The sequence below is a fragment of the Sphaerodactylus townsendi genome, linkage group LG01, assembly GCF_021028975.2.
Source record: "Sphaerodactylus townsendi isolate TG3544 linkage group LG01, MPM_Stown_v2.3, whole genome shotgun sequence".
NCBI lineage: Eukaryota > Metazoa > Chordata > Lepidosauria > Squamata > Sphaerodactylidae > Sphaerodactylus > Sphaerodactylus townsendi.
Genome location: NC_059425.1, coordinates 32,168,133 through 32,181,193, shown reverse-complemented (window position 1 = coordinate 32,181,193; position 13,061 = coordinate 32,168,133). Strand labels below are relative to the sequence as shown.

The 13,061-nt window shown below is 46.5% G+C and overlaps 1 protein-coding gene across 9 annotated transcripts in view; it reads right to left on the bottom strand.

Moving 5' to 3' along the window:
• Nucleotides 1–13,061, bottom strand: part of NCOA1 (nuclear receptor coactivator 1) — a 353,900-nt gene that overhangs the window by 18,645 nt on the left and 322,194 nt on the right. For 6 of the 9 annotated variants that reach the window (XM_048516939.1, XM_048516949.1, XM_048516888.1 and 3 more), the window contains 2 exons: nucleotides 12,312–12,497; nucleotides 6,450–6,570 (listed from right to left, as the gene is read on the bottom strand). In XM_048516939.1, the coding sequence (XP_048372896.1) occupies nucleotides 6,450–6,570; nucleotides 12,312–12,497 (307 nt within the window). The remainder of the gene's footprint in view (nucleotides 1–6,449; nucleotides 6,571–12,311; nucleotides 12,498–13,061) is intronic. The other 3 variants (XM_048516916.1, XM_048516931.1, XM_048516959.1) reach the window with 2 other exon arrangements.

Genomic DNA, 13,061 nt, shown 5'->3' with positions numbered 1-13,061 from the left:
CTGGTAAGTCACACACACCCCAGCCCCCTTGGTGCTACGCCACTGATACCCAGAGGTATGGTGGGATGACACTTTTTGAACAGAGGGCTATAGAAAAGGAGGGCAGGGTGGACACTGCACAAGGTGTACAACAGGTGAGACTCAGGCAGTCCAAGGAAGGTCTTGTGGAAGGGTAGGTTTGGTTCTGAGGAAGATCTCAAGAGAGGCATGAGAAACAGTCTGCTGGAGAGGATCAGAAAGACAGCCATCAAGCACAGAGAAGACAAGATAGAAGAAAGAACCGGAAAAGGGAAACAAAGAAAGCCAGTGGTGAAAATGGTGAAATGTGAAGAAAAGGCTTGAGAAGATGGTTGGTACGTTTTTGGGTAAACCGGTCCTTTTCCTGGCTAAAGATTAGCCTTGTGATTTGCTTGCTTCAGTTCCTGGCATCTCTAGTTAAAAATGGGATCTCTGGAAATAGGACTGGGAAAGAAACCTCTCTTGGCCTGAAGCTTTAAAGAACCACGGCCGATCCCCTGCAAACAATAGTCTGACTCTCTATAATGCATTTTCACATGTTCATGTTAATTCTTTCCCATCTCAAGAGCCACTTAGCCAGTCCCAGAGGTCAACAGGGTCAGGCAGTTCCTAGAGCCTGCTGAATGCAAGCCATTGCCACCATTCTGCTGTGGCTGGTTTGTTCAGGCTCTATGCCAAGAGTTTTTGGAAACCCCCTCCCCAGTGTCCTCTGCCATGACGTGGGCAAAGTCCCTCAATCGCAGCACCCTGTTCCCATCATTCCTGCACTATCCAAACACTGGCAGGTTCCTTCCCTTCAAATTAAGGCAGTGTGGCTTTTCCTGCTGCTTTTAGCTTTTGTAAAACCCGCAGTGGTTAAGAGCGGTGGACTCTAACCCGGTGAACTGGGTTAGATTTCCCACTCCTTCCCATGAAGCCTGCTGGGTGATCTTGGGACAGTCACAGTTCTCTCTGGACTCTCTCAGTCCACGCAGAGGAAGGCAACGGCAGCGGCAAACCACCCCTGAACGTCTCTTGACTTGAAAACCTTATAAGGTCACCATAAGTCAGTTGTGACTTGATGGTGCAGACACACATACTCATAGCTTGCAACTGGCAATATTATTATTACTGTTGTTGTTATCAGGAACAGTAGTTAGATTTTATACAGTTTGAAACCACTAGAACACAGAGGTCAAACTCGCAGCCCTCCAGATGTTATGGACGACAGTTCCCATATGATGCTGGCAGGGGATGATGGGAACTGTAGTCCATAACATCTGGAAGGCCGCGAGTTTGACCTCTGTGCACTAGAAGCTAAAGCTTGGGAAAAGTAAGAACAAGCAGGCAGAAAACAAAAGAAAATCCTACCCCCTCCCTCCTTTCCCCTCTCCAACGTGAATAGCTGTTTCCAATCTCTTTTGCTTGAACATGTAATGAGACACATCCTGACGACAGGTCTAATATAAGTCAATGGGATTTGGGGTCTGGAACTGCCATGGGTGGGCAAATCACATTCACTGGGAAGCATGAAGGAGCCAGAGGAGAGGGGCTCTCCAGCATCAAAAATTCCCGAGGAGTCAGCAAGTCTACTCGTTCAGTTCCAGATGAGCACCACATGTAAGTAACTGGAACCGATCTAGCTGCACACAGTCCTGCCAGCACACATGTCTCAGTGGGGGAGGGGAGACAAGGTTCTCCGGGAGGCTACAGAAGGGTGAAAGGAAATGCAAGGAGGACTTAAAACTAGTTCGTAACACGGCACGGCCTCCCAACAAAACACTGCTTGTGGAGCACAGCTAAGTCACAGGACACGTTTTGTCAGCTTCTGGTCAACCTAATGGGGAGAAAAGCGTGTGGCAGTACAGCACGCTCACACTTAAGTACAGATTCAGTGACTGCAAAATGGAAGGAACACACACAGGAAGGAACCTTGTGGCATCGTAAGGACCAATAGGTCTTCGGTTACACTGGAGGGAACAAAGTTCACTCTGAAATTCAAGGGCTTTGCATGGACTACAACACACCTGGGTTTGACACGGAACATACACTCTGGCCGGGGATGTAGCCAATAGCAGCTTCTCTCATGTTGGATACACACATTCTCTTTCATTCAGGAGATATGCCTTTTCCACGTTCACTCAGCACATTTTCAGGTGTGCACTTTTTAAAAAGTTAGGTGTAAAAAAGGTATTGTGTAAAGGTGCTAAAAAAGGGGAACAAAGGCTGAGATTTTCTGTTAGCGTCACTGTCTCAAATAGGTGCAAGACAGGTTTCTTTACGTACAGCCACAGGGTGGTGCAAGTTTTCCCATGTAAAACCAAGGAGGCAGACGCTTCAGAGGGTTTGCTGTCTAGCTACGCAAGGAAATTCGCCACCCCTCATACTCTTCAAACCCCAGAGCAGCTAGGCTATTCAAAGTCACTTGCTTACTGCCATTTTATAGTCCCCTGCCATCCTTCCAGGCTCAAAGTTGAACACGGTGATTTTTAAACCCCCTCCCCGCCCGGAAATTTATATTTTCCCACACATGCTCACAATCTAAATAATGAATGGAAGGAATTAAAAAGTTTAATTAAAGGAAGCAGAAGAGGCTGAACAAAGGGTAAGGAAATTAAGAAACCACACATTTTATAGAGAAAGGGAAATTAAATATGACCAAGAAGTTTCATTTTTCTTCACTTGCTCATGTTTCTTTCTCTGACTTATACTATCCCACCACCGTTCCTCCATGCAGAACAATCAGCTCCCCTTCCCCTCAAAAGCCCCCCCTCCCCACATACACACAAAAGCAGAGTGGAAAGAGAAAGAGAAATGCCCCCTCCTGACTTCCGGAGGACTGTCATAAGAGCTGCAGCAGCTGGTCCGTGCTGTGGGTCCTCCTCGCACGAATGGAGCGGCTCCCTGCGACCCTGTTCAGCATAGGTCCTGCACACAATAGCAGTCGCTGTTTCTCTCTAGGGGAAGCTCATGTAGTACATAATGGAACCATAAGAAGCTTTACATATCAATCTCCATTTTAGTGTTAAGGTGGCTGGCCAAGTGGAAAACTGGGGCACGTGGCCAAGAACCGGTAACTGGATCCCCTCCCACTCAGAAGCTCACGCACTCGGGCTCCTTTTGCCTGTCCTGAGCTCCTCAGCCATTCCAAAATAGCTGACGTGGCTTGAATCTGAGTGAGCAGGGCGGGACGAACAAGGGAGATTTCAAACCATTAAATCCTGCTACCTTGTGTGTGCTTGGTTCTGGTGGGTTTTACGGGCTGTGTGTGCTTGGTTCTGGTGGGTTTTACGGGCTGTGTGGCCGTGGTCTGGTGGATCTTCTTAACATTTCGCCTGCACCTGTGGCTGGCATCTTCAGAGGTGTATCACAGAGGGAAGTCTGTTACACACTGTATCCAGTGTGTAATATGTGGACACAGTGTGTAACAGACTTCCCTCTGTGATACACCTCTGAAGTCTCCAACTTCCCACAGACTCTGCTCTAGAGTGAAACATTATCAAATAGATCTACCAGACCATGGCCCCTATAACAGAAAACCAAACAGACCGGTTGAATCCGGCCGTGAAAGCCTTCGACAATACATTGTGTGTGATTGATTTTCCACTACAGTCACAAAAGAGGTTGGATGTTCAAGATAGTTTTTGCAGAATTATTCAAGGGAAGTAGTGAAAAATAACTACATAATAAAGTGGGACAGTGAGAAGGAGGCAGGGTGGATGGAAGAGCATGGGGAAGAACTAGGAGCTCAGGAGGTAACATTCTGTGCAGAGTCAACTTTAATACAACAAGTCGGGTCAAAGTCAAACATTCACAACAATAAATTTCCTATTGCAACATCTAAGACACTAGATCCATGGTGGCGAACCTATGGCACTCCAGATGTTCATGGACTACAATTCCCATCAGCCCCTGCCAGAATGGCCAATGATATGCTGCCCCTGCTGGCCAGGAGGGTTGATGGGAATTTATAGATCCATGAGCCCATCCTGGTCTATGTCCTCAGATGCTCCCTCTGCTCTCAAATAGATCCCCGAGGAGCAGAGTGGTGAGCTGCAGTATTGCAATCCAAGATCACAGCCTGAGCTCAGTCCTGTTGGAAGCTGGTTTCAGGTAGCTGGCTCAAGATTGTCTTGGCCTCCTATCATTCTGAGGTGAGTAAATTGAGTACTTGGCTCGCTGGAGGTAAAGTGTAGACGACTGGGGAAGACAACGGCAAACCACACCTTAAACATAGTCTGCTTAGTAAATATCATGATGGTCACCCTTTGGGTCAGTAATGATCTGGTGCTTACATAGGGTCACTTTTACCTTTTCCCAAATGGCAGCACTCTAAGTGGATGAAGGAAGATGGTTAACTTTGATAAGAGTCATAGGAACAGCCGTGCTGTATCTGAGCAATGGCCTCTGTAGCCCAGCTTCCTGTTTTCGCACAGTGGACCACCAGATTTCCCTGGAAGGCCTGGAAGAAGGGTATGGAGGCTCACTCTTGCTATTGCCCCCCCACTCCCCGAATTTAAGCACCCCAGAAAGTCTGCCCGTGTGGCTTTTCTTGAAAGTCTCAAAGGAAAGAGGATGTTAAAAACAAAACAGCAGAATATTCAGCCAGACAGTGTCTCGCCTTCAGGCTGAAGTCCAGGAATAGTTTTACCATCTACTGCTTGTGTGAACCAGGCCTCACAACTCAACAGTCGGACTGGCAGAAATGCATCTCGTTTTGGAAGGGTCCTGCAAGTGCAACAGCCAGTCTGTGTGTCTGCTTACTGTGGGAAAAATGTTGCTTGAGTGAGCTGGCATGTGGACCTAAATGAAGAAGACACACGGATCCATTACAAAAAACCTCTTTTTTTGCAAGAATGCAGATGAGTGAACAGTTCCCAACTTCTGCAATACCATTCAGAAGGAAAACACATCCATCAGTCCTAAATGCAGAGGTAGAGATGGGTTCACTCATGAGAAGAGGATTGGGGGGTGGGTGGGGGGAGGGTCAGAAAATTTTGGGGACATATTTTCTTGAAGAGTAAAATAAATAACCAGTTTGCTCCTTCCTGCCATCAATAATCAATGGATAATCCATCCTGTGTTATGTAGGCTGGTTGAATACCACAGCTGAGTCCAGATTTGTTGTGGTTCCTTGGGCAAGACGCTTGCAACAGGGCTTCCAGCCATCTGGAAAAGAGACGTGGAGCTCCCCAAGTAGAGAACACGCTTCATGATCCTTAACCAGCCTCCTCCACTGGTTTCTTTTGGCCAGCAGAACAATAAGGGGGTGGGGGGGATAGAATGAGGCTATGTGGTGGGGGTTTGATGGGCACTTCAATCCTCTGTGGGCCCTGGGCAACTATCCAACATTACTGTGGGTAGCTGCAACTATATATAATATTCACCTTCTTTGCCCACATTGGGAGAAACTTCATATTGGCATCTGGATTTGGCGGAAGACACGGCGCCTCGTTCAGTCTGAGCTTTCGTTAGCTCCTGGCTGCACTCACTGAAAGGAGCAAATAGCTGGCTAAAGGGTAGACTGGGTCTAACTCTGGCCTCCTCAATTCTTTTCTAGCACCTTTAATTTGACAGATGGGCTAGTCTGGGTTTATTTTGAACCACTAGCTCTGATAAAATCCAGGATCAGTGATGGCAAGCACGCCGTTTCAGCAGAAGAGACAGGCTTTACACACACACCCTTTTTCTTTGAAGTTTCCTACTTTCACTTTCTTCTGTTTAAGTGTTTCTTTTGGATCCACAATAAAAAATATTTTGAGCATTGAAGGATTTCTTTTTTTAAAAGGTATTTCTACCAAAAAAGAAAGAAAAGCTGTTTTGGAACTATATTAAATGGACTTTTAAATCTTTCAGACTTAAAACAGTTAAGACAGATGGCCAGCTACAAAGCTGGTTTATCCTCCCTTGATGAGGTATGTGGACTCCCTCTCGGTTGTGAGAAGCTTTTGGATTTATAAGCATTTGAGAGACCCTTTAGCAAAAACACACCATTTGAGATTTGTTTTGGACTGGAGTTGTTTGCAAGGTTCTTTGCTACCAAATGGATTACACACTCTTTTGACTCAGATAATATTTGGATTTAAAGGCATTTAGGACTGAATTTTTGGTTATAAGCTGTGGTGATGGGGAAGTTTTGGACTGATTTATAAGCACTTGCAAAAGTGAAACTTGGTTGTGGAAACAGAGGGTGGTTAAAACTTGCCTGGTTGAAAACAGCTTGGATGGAAGACCAAGGAAGTCCAGGTTTGCTGTGCAGAGGAAGGCAATGCCAAACCACCTCTGAACTTCTCTTGCCTTGAAAACTCTAGGGGTTGCCCAAGTTGGTGGCCTCCTGACAGCACTGTCCGCCATGACTTGCTCCCTTCCAGTGCTACTCTGTGCCCACAATCCTTCCCATGGTCACTCACTGATAGCAATGAAAACACCACCACCCACAGCTCTGTACTTACTCATCTGGTTTGCTCACAGGTCCTCGGTTGATGGAGGTCAGGTCAGGCCATGGCATTGGCTCCGCCGCCAGTGGCCGAAACTGGAGCTCTGTGACTCCCAGTTCTAGTTCAGGTAATCCTGCTAGGGAGAAGAACATTACATGTCAAATCTGTGAGCAAGCAAGCACACACACACACACACACACACACACACACACACACACACACACACACACACACACACACACACACACACACACGGAGAGAGAGAGAGAGAGAGAACCCTAGTCTGTCTTGAAGCAAAATGGGAGAATGCAAAAACACAGAAGGGCATTCAGATGGCTAAGGTTGAGACTGGCTAGCAAAGCTGGTTCAAACACCAGGATAGCCTATTATTGTTGTCATGACTTTCTAATGTCTTAGCCTGGGTCCTGCCATATTTCTTTCCATTGAATGCTTACTGCTCAAGCAGCTCTGGGAATATTTACCTTTCATCTCCCTCAGTACCAGTCTGCCCTTATCTGTGCCTGCAGCTGCAGAGAGAATGGATGCTGGAGCTGAGTGTTTTCATCCCAGTTCTCACCGTCTGAGAAATGTGTGTACATGTGAATGTGTGAGTGTGGGACAGTACTTCTATGCTGGGGGACATAATGCTTTGCCCGTTCTGACAGAACAAGTCAACGGTTTTTCTATGCTTGCCATCAATAAATGAGAATGCTGCTTTCAAAGTACTGATTCCTTTATTGACCAAGTCTGGGGTTATGACAACTAGCAGAATCAAGTAGTAGCCAAGCCATTAGTCATCCTGGGCAAATTGAAGACATATAAAATAGCAACACTTTGCTGAAAGTTCCTTTTAAACAAAGAACCCATTCATGGGAGGAAGGGAACATTATCACTTGGCATGAGAAACAACAAGCCCCCCCCCCCCCCCGCCCTTTACATCAGTGGATATACTTCTGCTTCAAACACAATCCCAGAAATAAGCTCCTGGTGGGATTCTTCCCTTGCAATGCTGCAGGTGGTGCAACTCTCAGATCATGACGGGAGGAAAGGAGAGAATGCCTGATGTTCCACTATTGATATTTCCAACCCCTTCCTAGGATGGTATTTATGGCTTTATGAATTCAAGCTGATCTCGAGCTCCTGTCACATCAGGTAACCCTCAAAGAACAGCATGATCTTGCCCTCGAGGGTCTTCCAGGCAGCCCCACATTCACACAGTTTGCTTAAGTGGAGCAGGAGAAGCACACCAAGCTGGGACCTTGAAGGCTTCTCTATATGTATTTTCAGCGATGAATGGATACGGATCACAGGTCCAGTTAGTGGTGTTTTCACAAAGGCGTATCCTCGCTAATGATAGACCTGCACAGAGGATGCTGTTGGCCAGAAGCATGCTGTTCTGATTTGTTGCACTGGATCCATGAAAGCCTCCCCTCGTCTGAATTGTGAGGAGACCTCTCAATTCACAGCGGCTACAAAATCATAGGAGATCAATTCATGGACCTCCCATCATCACATGGTAAGTTGGGTTTTTTGACGCTCACAATGACTGGTCTACAAAAAAAGACATGGGGACAACAGTCGCTTACGAAAAATCCAAAAACTGTGCCCCTGCCCGAAAGGCTCCTTTTCAGCAAGAAAATTTAAATGTGTACATCTAAAGGACTTGTATTTCTAAGTCTATACAGGGTTACATGAGGCAAATATCACAGAAGTCTGATTCTTCTTGGTGTGTTTCCTACGAAGTCTATCATAAAAAGGTGCAAGTAGAATCTATGGCAGAGGTGTCCAACTGTGGGCACTTCAGATGTTCATGGACTACAATTCCTATCAGCCCAATTGGCCATGCCAGCAGGGGCTGATGGGAGTTGTAGTCCATGAACATCTGAAGCGTCAGAGTGTGACACCCTTGATCTTGCTTACCTTTGGGTGTCAAACTCACAGCCCTCCAGAGGCCGCGAGTTTCATGCTGGTCGGGGATGATGGGAACTGTAGTCCATAACCTCTGGAGGGCCGTGAGTTTGACACCTATGAATGGGATTCACAAAGCTAATCTTCCTGGTCTTCCTTCAATTGATTATCTGCTGCTCTCAGAATTCTATACTCCTGAAGCTTATTTACTCCTGATCAGGCTAGGAGGTTGCAAATGGGGTGTGTGTGTGTGTGTGGGGGGCTCTCTTTTGCTTCATTTGAAAAGTCATCATCCCCAGTACAGCTAAAACCGCTGAGTAAGCAGAGACCCCCAACCTTGTATGTAGGTGGCCCAAATTTGCAGTTTCCGTGCAAGGGGCAGGGTGCACCCACTTCACCCTCGGATATAGTTCACAGCTCACTGGGCAGTTGTCCTGTTCAAGCCTGGCTGAGATGAAAAGGAGCTACACAGAGCATTACCCTCTTTGGCTCCTGCCATTCGTTTTGATGAGGCTCGGTTCACCCAGGAGCATTTCCTGGTGAGCTGTGCCCATAATCCATCCCTTTCAGTGGTAACTAAAATGCACGGCCACCGTCCGCTTCAGGGCTGGGCCTCTGCTGGGTTTGGAAGTGGTACCAGAAGCCCTCCCTCATCATACTAGATGTGTGAAAAGCAGGACCGGTTCCTTAGTAGTAATGGACATTCAAAATTTTATTTATTGACACATTTATTGACAGCTTTGACAATTCTGGCTCTGGGGTGGGTCCTGGCCACAAACTTTCTCCCCTTTGCCCCGTTTGCTAGATCGAAAAGCCTTAATGCAGCTGTGGACTGGAGGGCGAAGTCAACCTGCAAGTCCTTGTTTTCTTTGTGAACTGACTATGCAACAGCAACAAAGTGTTCTTAAGGTTGCCTGGCAACAGGAAAATAAAGGAAGCGCACGCGAGCCCCACTGTCGATTCCAGCTGAGCAAGGGAATGTGCCACATGGGAAAGCTGAAATCATGTTCCTCGGAGTCTGCTGAAGGCGGTTCTTCTGTACTCCTGCTGACTACGTGAAGTGGAATTAGTAACCACAACCAGCCCACATACTATGGTCTCAACTGTACATCCTAATTTTTTTTTCTATTTTAACGCTGGCTCTAAGATCTTCATTCTAACAAGCAGCATCAAACAGTGTCCCCCTTGTGTTCCAAGGACTGGCCAATAATGAGACCATACCTATTTGTGGCAACAAGGCACACACCTTGTGAACAGAGCTTCTACACACTCGCACAACTTGTTTCCTCACCACAAGAGGCCAAAAACTGCTTGGAAGCATCCCTGGGGCATGTGGCTGACCGCAGCTGGAGACAGAGGGCTGCGCTGGAGGGCCCTTTCATTCCAGTCTGCACAGTTAGCACTTGTGTCTTACACGCCCTCTCCCAGGAAACAGTGGGACTATAAAGCTTATGGGTTGCAGAAGTCGAGCAAAATCCTCAGAGAGGGAAATTACTTTATTTCAGCAAGCAATCCTCTTGCTAGCTGCTAAGCCTCTTGTTAGGTCTTGCGGGAAAAGATTTTGCAGGCCAAAGCTCACTGGATAGTTTGGCAGACCTGTTACCTCACAACTGGCCCCAAGTCCCAGAATCCTTTCCTTCAAGCCCAGTTTCCAACCAGAGGCAAGAATGAGTCTCAATTCCTGTCAGCCTTCTGACAGACAATTCCGTCTATCATTCTGAACACAAGGTTTTGTCCCAGCATCTTTTGTGTAACGCAGGGGAAAGGGAGAGGAGAAGGCCGATTCTTAAAACCCTAGTCCTAGTATTTTATACCCGGAGTAGATATCCTGTGGAATTTTTCAGAAGCTGAGCATATTGCTCACTATTATTCTATAACACTTGCCTATAGGCCCAAAGTGGGGATAAAAAAGTGGCAAAACTGAATTGTGACCTGACATATGGTTTTGTTGCTTGTGCTCGGGATTTGCAGAGTTTCAACTGGTCAAACTGTATTTACAGCTGGAATTCTGATATTTATGCATTTTCAGTAGTGCTGCTGGAAGGCTGCAAACGGAACCTTCCACTATATAATCTGAAAAACTGAAAGACCCACTGTCTCAGATGGGCAGCACAATCCAGAGGCCGCTACAGCCAGGAACAGCTCTGTCACCGTGCCACCTTCAGAAGGCTTGCAGGTGATGAGGGTGCAGCAAAAAAGAAAAAAAAACCCCAGCCGCCTGAAAGCCCTCCGTTGGGCTGAATGGAGTTATGTCACCCTTTCAGGCCCAGGCCATGGCATTCCTGGCTCTAAAGCTTGGGTGGAAGCTGCTGGGGCCAACGGGGGCACAGGAGCACTGATGCGGCACCCAGCACTGTGTTTGGGCATCCCAGAGCACCATGGCATCTGCCCACTGCCGTTTTGCCCTTCTGCAGGGGTAAATGCCCCGGAGAGGGCAAATCCACTGGCGTGGGCCTGTGCTACATCCAGGAGTGAATTCACCCCATCCCCAAATCAGGCTATTAGTGTCACTGGCAAAACCAGAGGTTTCAAAGGATTGCTGCTTCTCATGTGAGCCCAGGCAGAGCTTCCAATTTTCCTATCTGGGTCTACTCTCTGTTCTCTCTCTAAGAGAACCTCAGCCAGGTAAGAATGTTTTCTGTGGCAGCTCTGTTTCTATGGGCTAGTAGACTGCCAAATGAAGTGAGGGCCTTATAATCCCTTCAGCAATTCAGAAAGAGATGCAAGACACAACATTTTAGAAGGGCCTTTTGCTGAATGTGGTTTTACACTGGCTTTTAAAAAAAAGGTAGTTAGAATGCACGTTCTAATAATTTATTTACAGCATTTTTTATGTCTGCCCTGACCTGGGTAGCACAGGCTAGTCTGATTTTATTAGATCTCAGAAGCTAAGCAGGGTTGACCTGAGTCAGTATTTAGATGGGAGACCACCAAGGAAGTCCAGGGCCAATGGCAACCCACCTCTGAATGTCTCTTGCCTTGCAGAACCTATGGAGTTGCTGCTATTCGGATGTGACTTGATGGCAAAAAAATTCTCCGTGGCTAGAAACTTTTGTGAGCTTACATTAGGAAAAGCAGTCCACAGATACATTAAAATAAGAAAATAAATAAACATTAGAGGATTTAATAGAAATATAAATTGCCAGCACAGAGCCAAAGCATCTAACTTTTTGCATATTCATGTACAACACTGAAGAGAAAATCTCCTTCTGTGCCACTGGAAAGTTAACAATGTTTCAAGTTTCTACACTGAAGATGATTTCCTTGCTGTCTTTCAACACACCTGTCATCTTCTCTAATAGGGGAAAAGGTTGAGCTGATGGCCTTGACTTGCATTTGCTTGTCCATCAGAAAATGTTGGCTGATAGTGTTACTCCTTCCCTAGCCGGCTGAGCACGTAATGGGCTAAACCAGTAAGTAGAGTGTGGCTCAATGGGAATGGGTGTCCCAGGTTAAAAACCTTACTCAGCCCATTTATCTCAAGTTACTTTCTCAGGCCAACTAACCTCAGAGGACTGATGAGTGAGTAATAAAGAATTCTGTGTATTGAGAGTACTACGGAAATCTTCTGGTATATGCCCAACTCTCTAGTTGCAGCTGTCTCCCTTTGGGTCCCTCTTTTAGGACTGTCTGTATGGCAACAGCTGGGTCACAGGTTTTCTTTCTGGCAAGTCCAACCCTCTGGAACAGCCTACCATACGGGATGCAGAGGGTATCTTTGCCGGCTGTATTCTGGGAGGCATGCAAGATGGTTCTATTTCAGCGGGCATGTTTAGAAGCAGTTAACAGCTCTGGCAAATTTGACTGTGTTTGTAATCTGCAAGCTGTTGTTTGTTAACGGACTCATTATTTTTTATCCTTGCAAACTTGCATTGTTAGTTCCACAGTCTAAAGAAATAAGATGGGATACAAATGTTTAAAATAAATAAGCACACAGCAGGAAGCGGTGCGCCTGTTGATCCTACGCACCTGTTTCAGGCTGGAAGGGGTTTGGTCCAGGTACTGCCCCCCTGGTCTGCTCAGATGGTAACCCGCGATGGGGACTGCTGCCATTTGTTGCAGGGAAATGCGCTGTCCTAAGCTGAGCTGGCTCCATGGAGTCACAGAAGTCAAACGAGGACCGGCCTGCTTGCATTCCCTGCCCACCGTTAACAGCTATAAATATGGCGGATATAACAGAGCAGTTCAGAGATCAGCAAAATGACCATGGTGACTTCCTTGGCATTTGGCAGGGAGTTTAGCTGTGATGTTGAGGAGAGTCAAAGAAGGATTTGGCCAAAATGCACAAGTTTGCAATTGAGGCGTAAAACGTCCATGCAAGATAGCCCAGAATTTCCTCTGATCCCTGGCCCCACCCTCACATTTCCTCCCAAAAGGAAAAAAGGCAGGAACAGAACAGCCACAAATCGCCTCAAATTAACTACTGCACAATTTCAGGGGGCCTAACTGAAATGTCAGGCTGTTCGGTAGATTCCTCCGTGACCTGAACTTCTTACACAATCCACCAGAGGGTGCTCCTCTCCAAAGTCTGTCAGCAGAACTAAATCAATGCAGCTTTCTTAACACAATGAAGGGCCACTTGATCCAAAGACATTTTCGGATACAGGAGAGACTGAGAGACTAAGAAACAGACATTGATTTTACAGGGCAATCTGAAATCAATTTGGGATAGAAATACTAATCACCTCAATTTTTTTTAAATACTGCCATGGATGCATG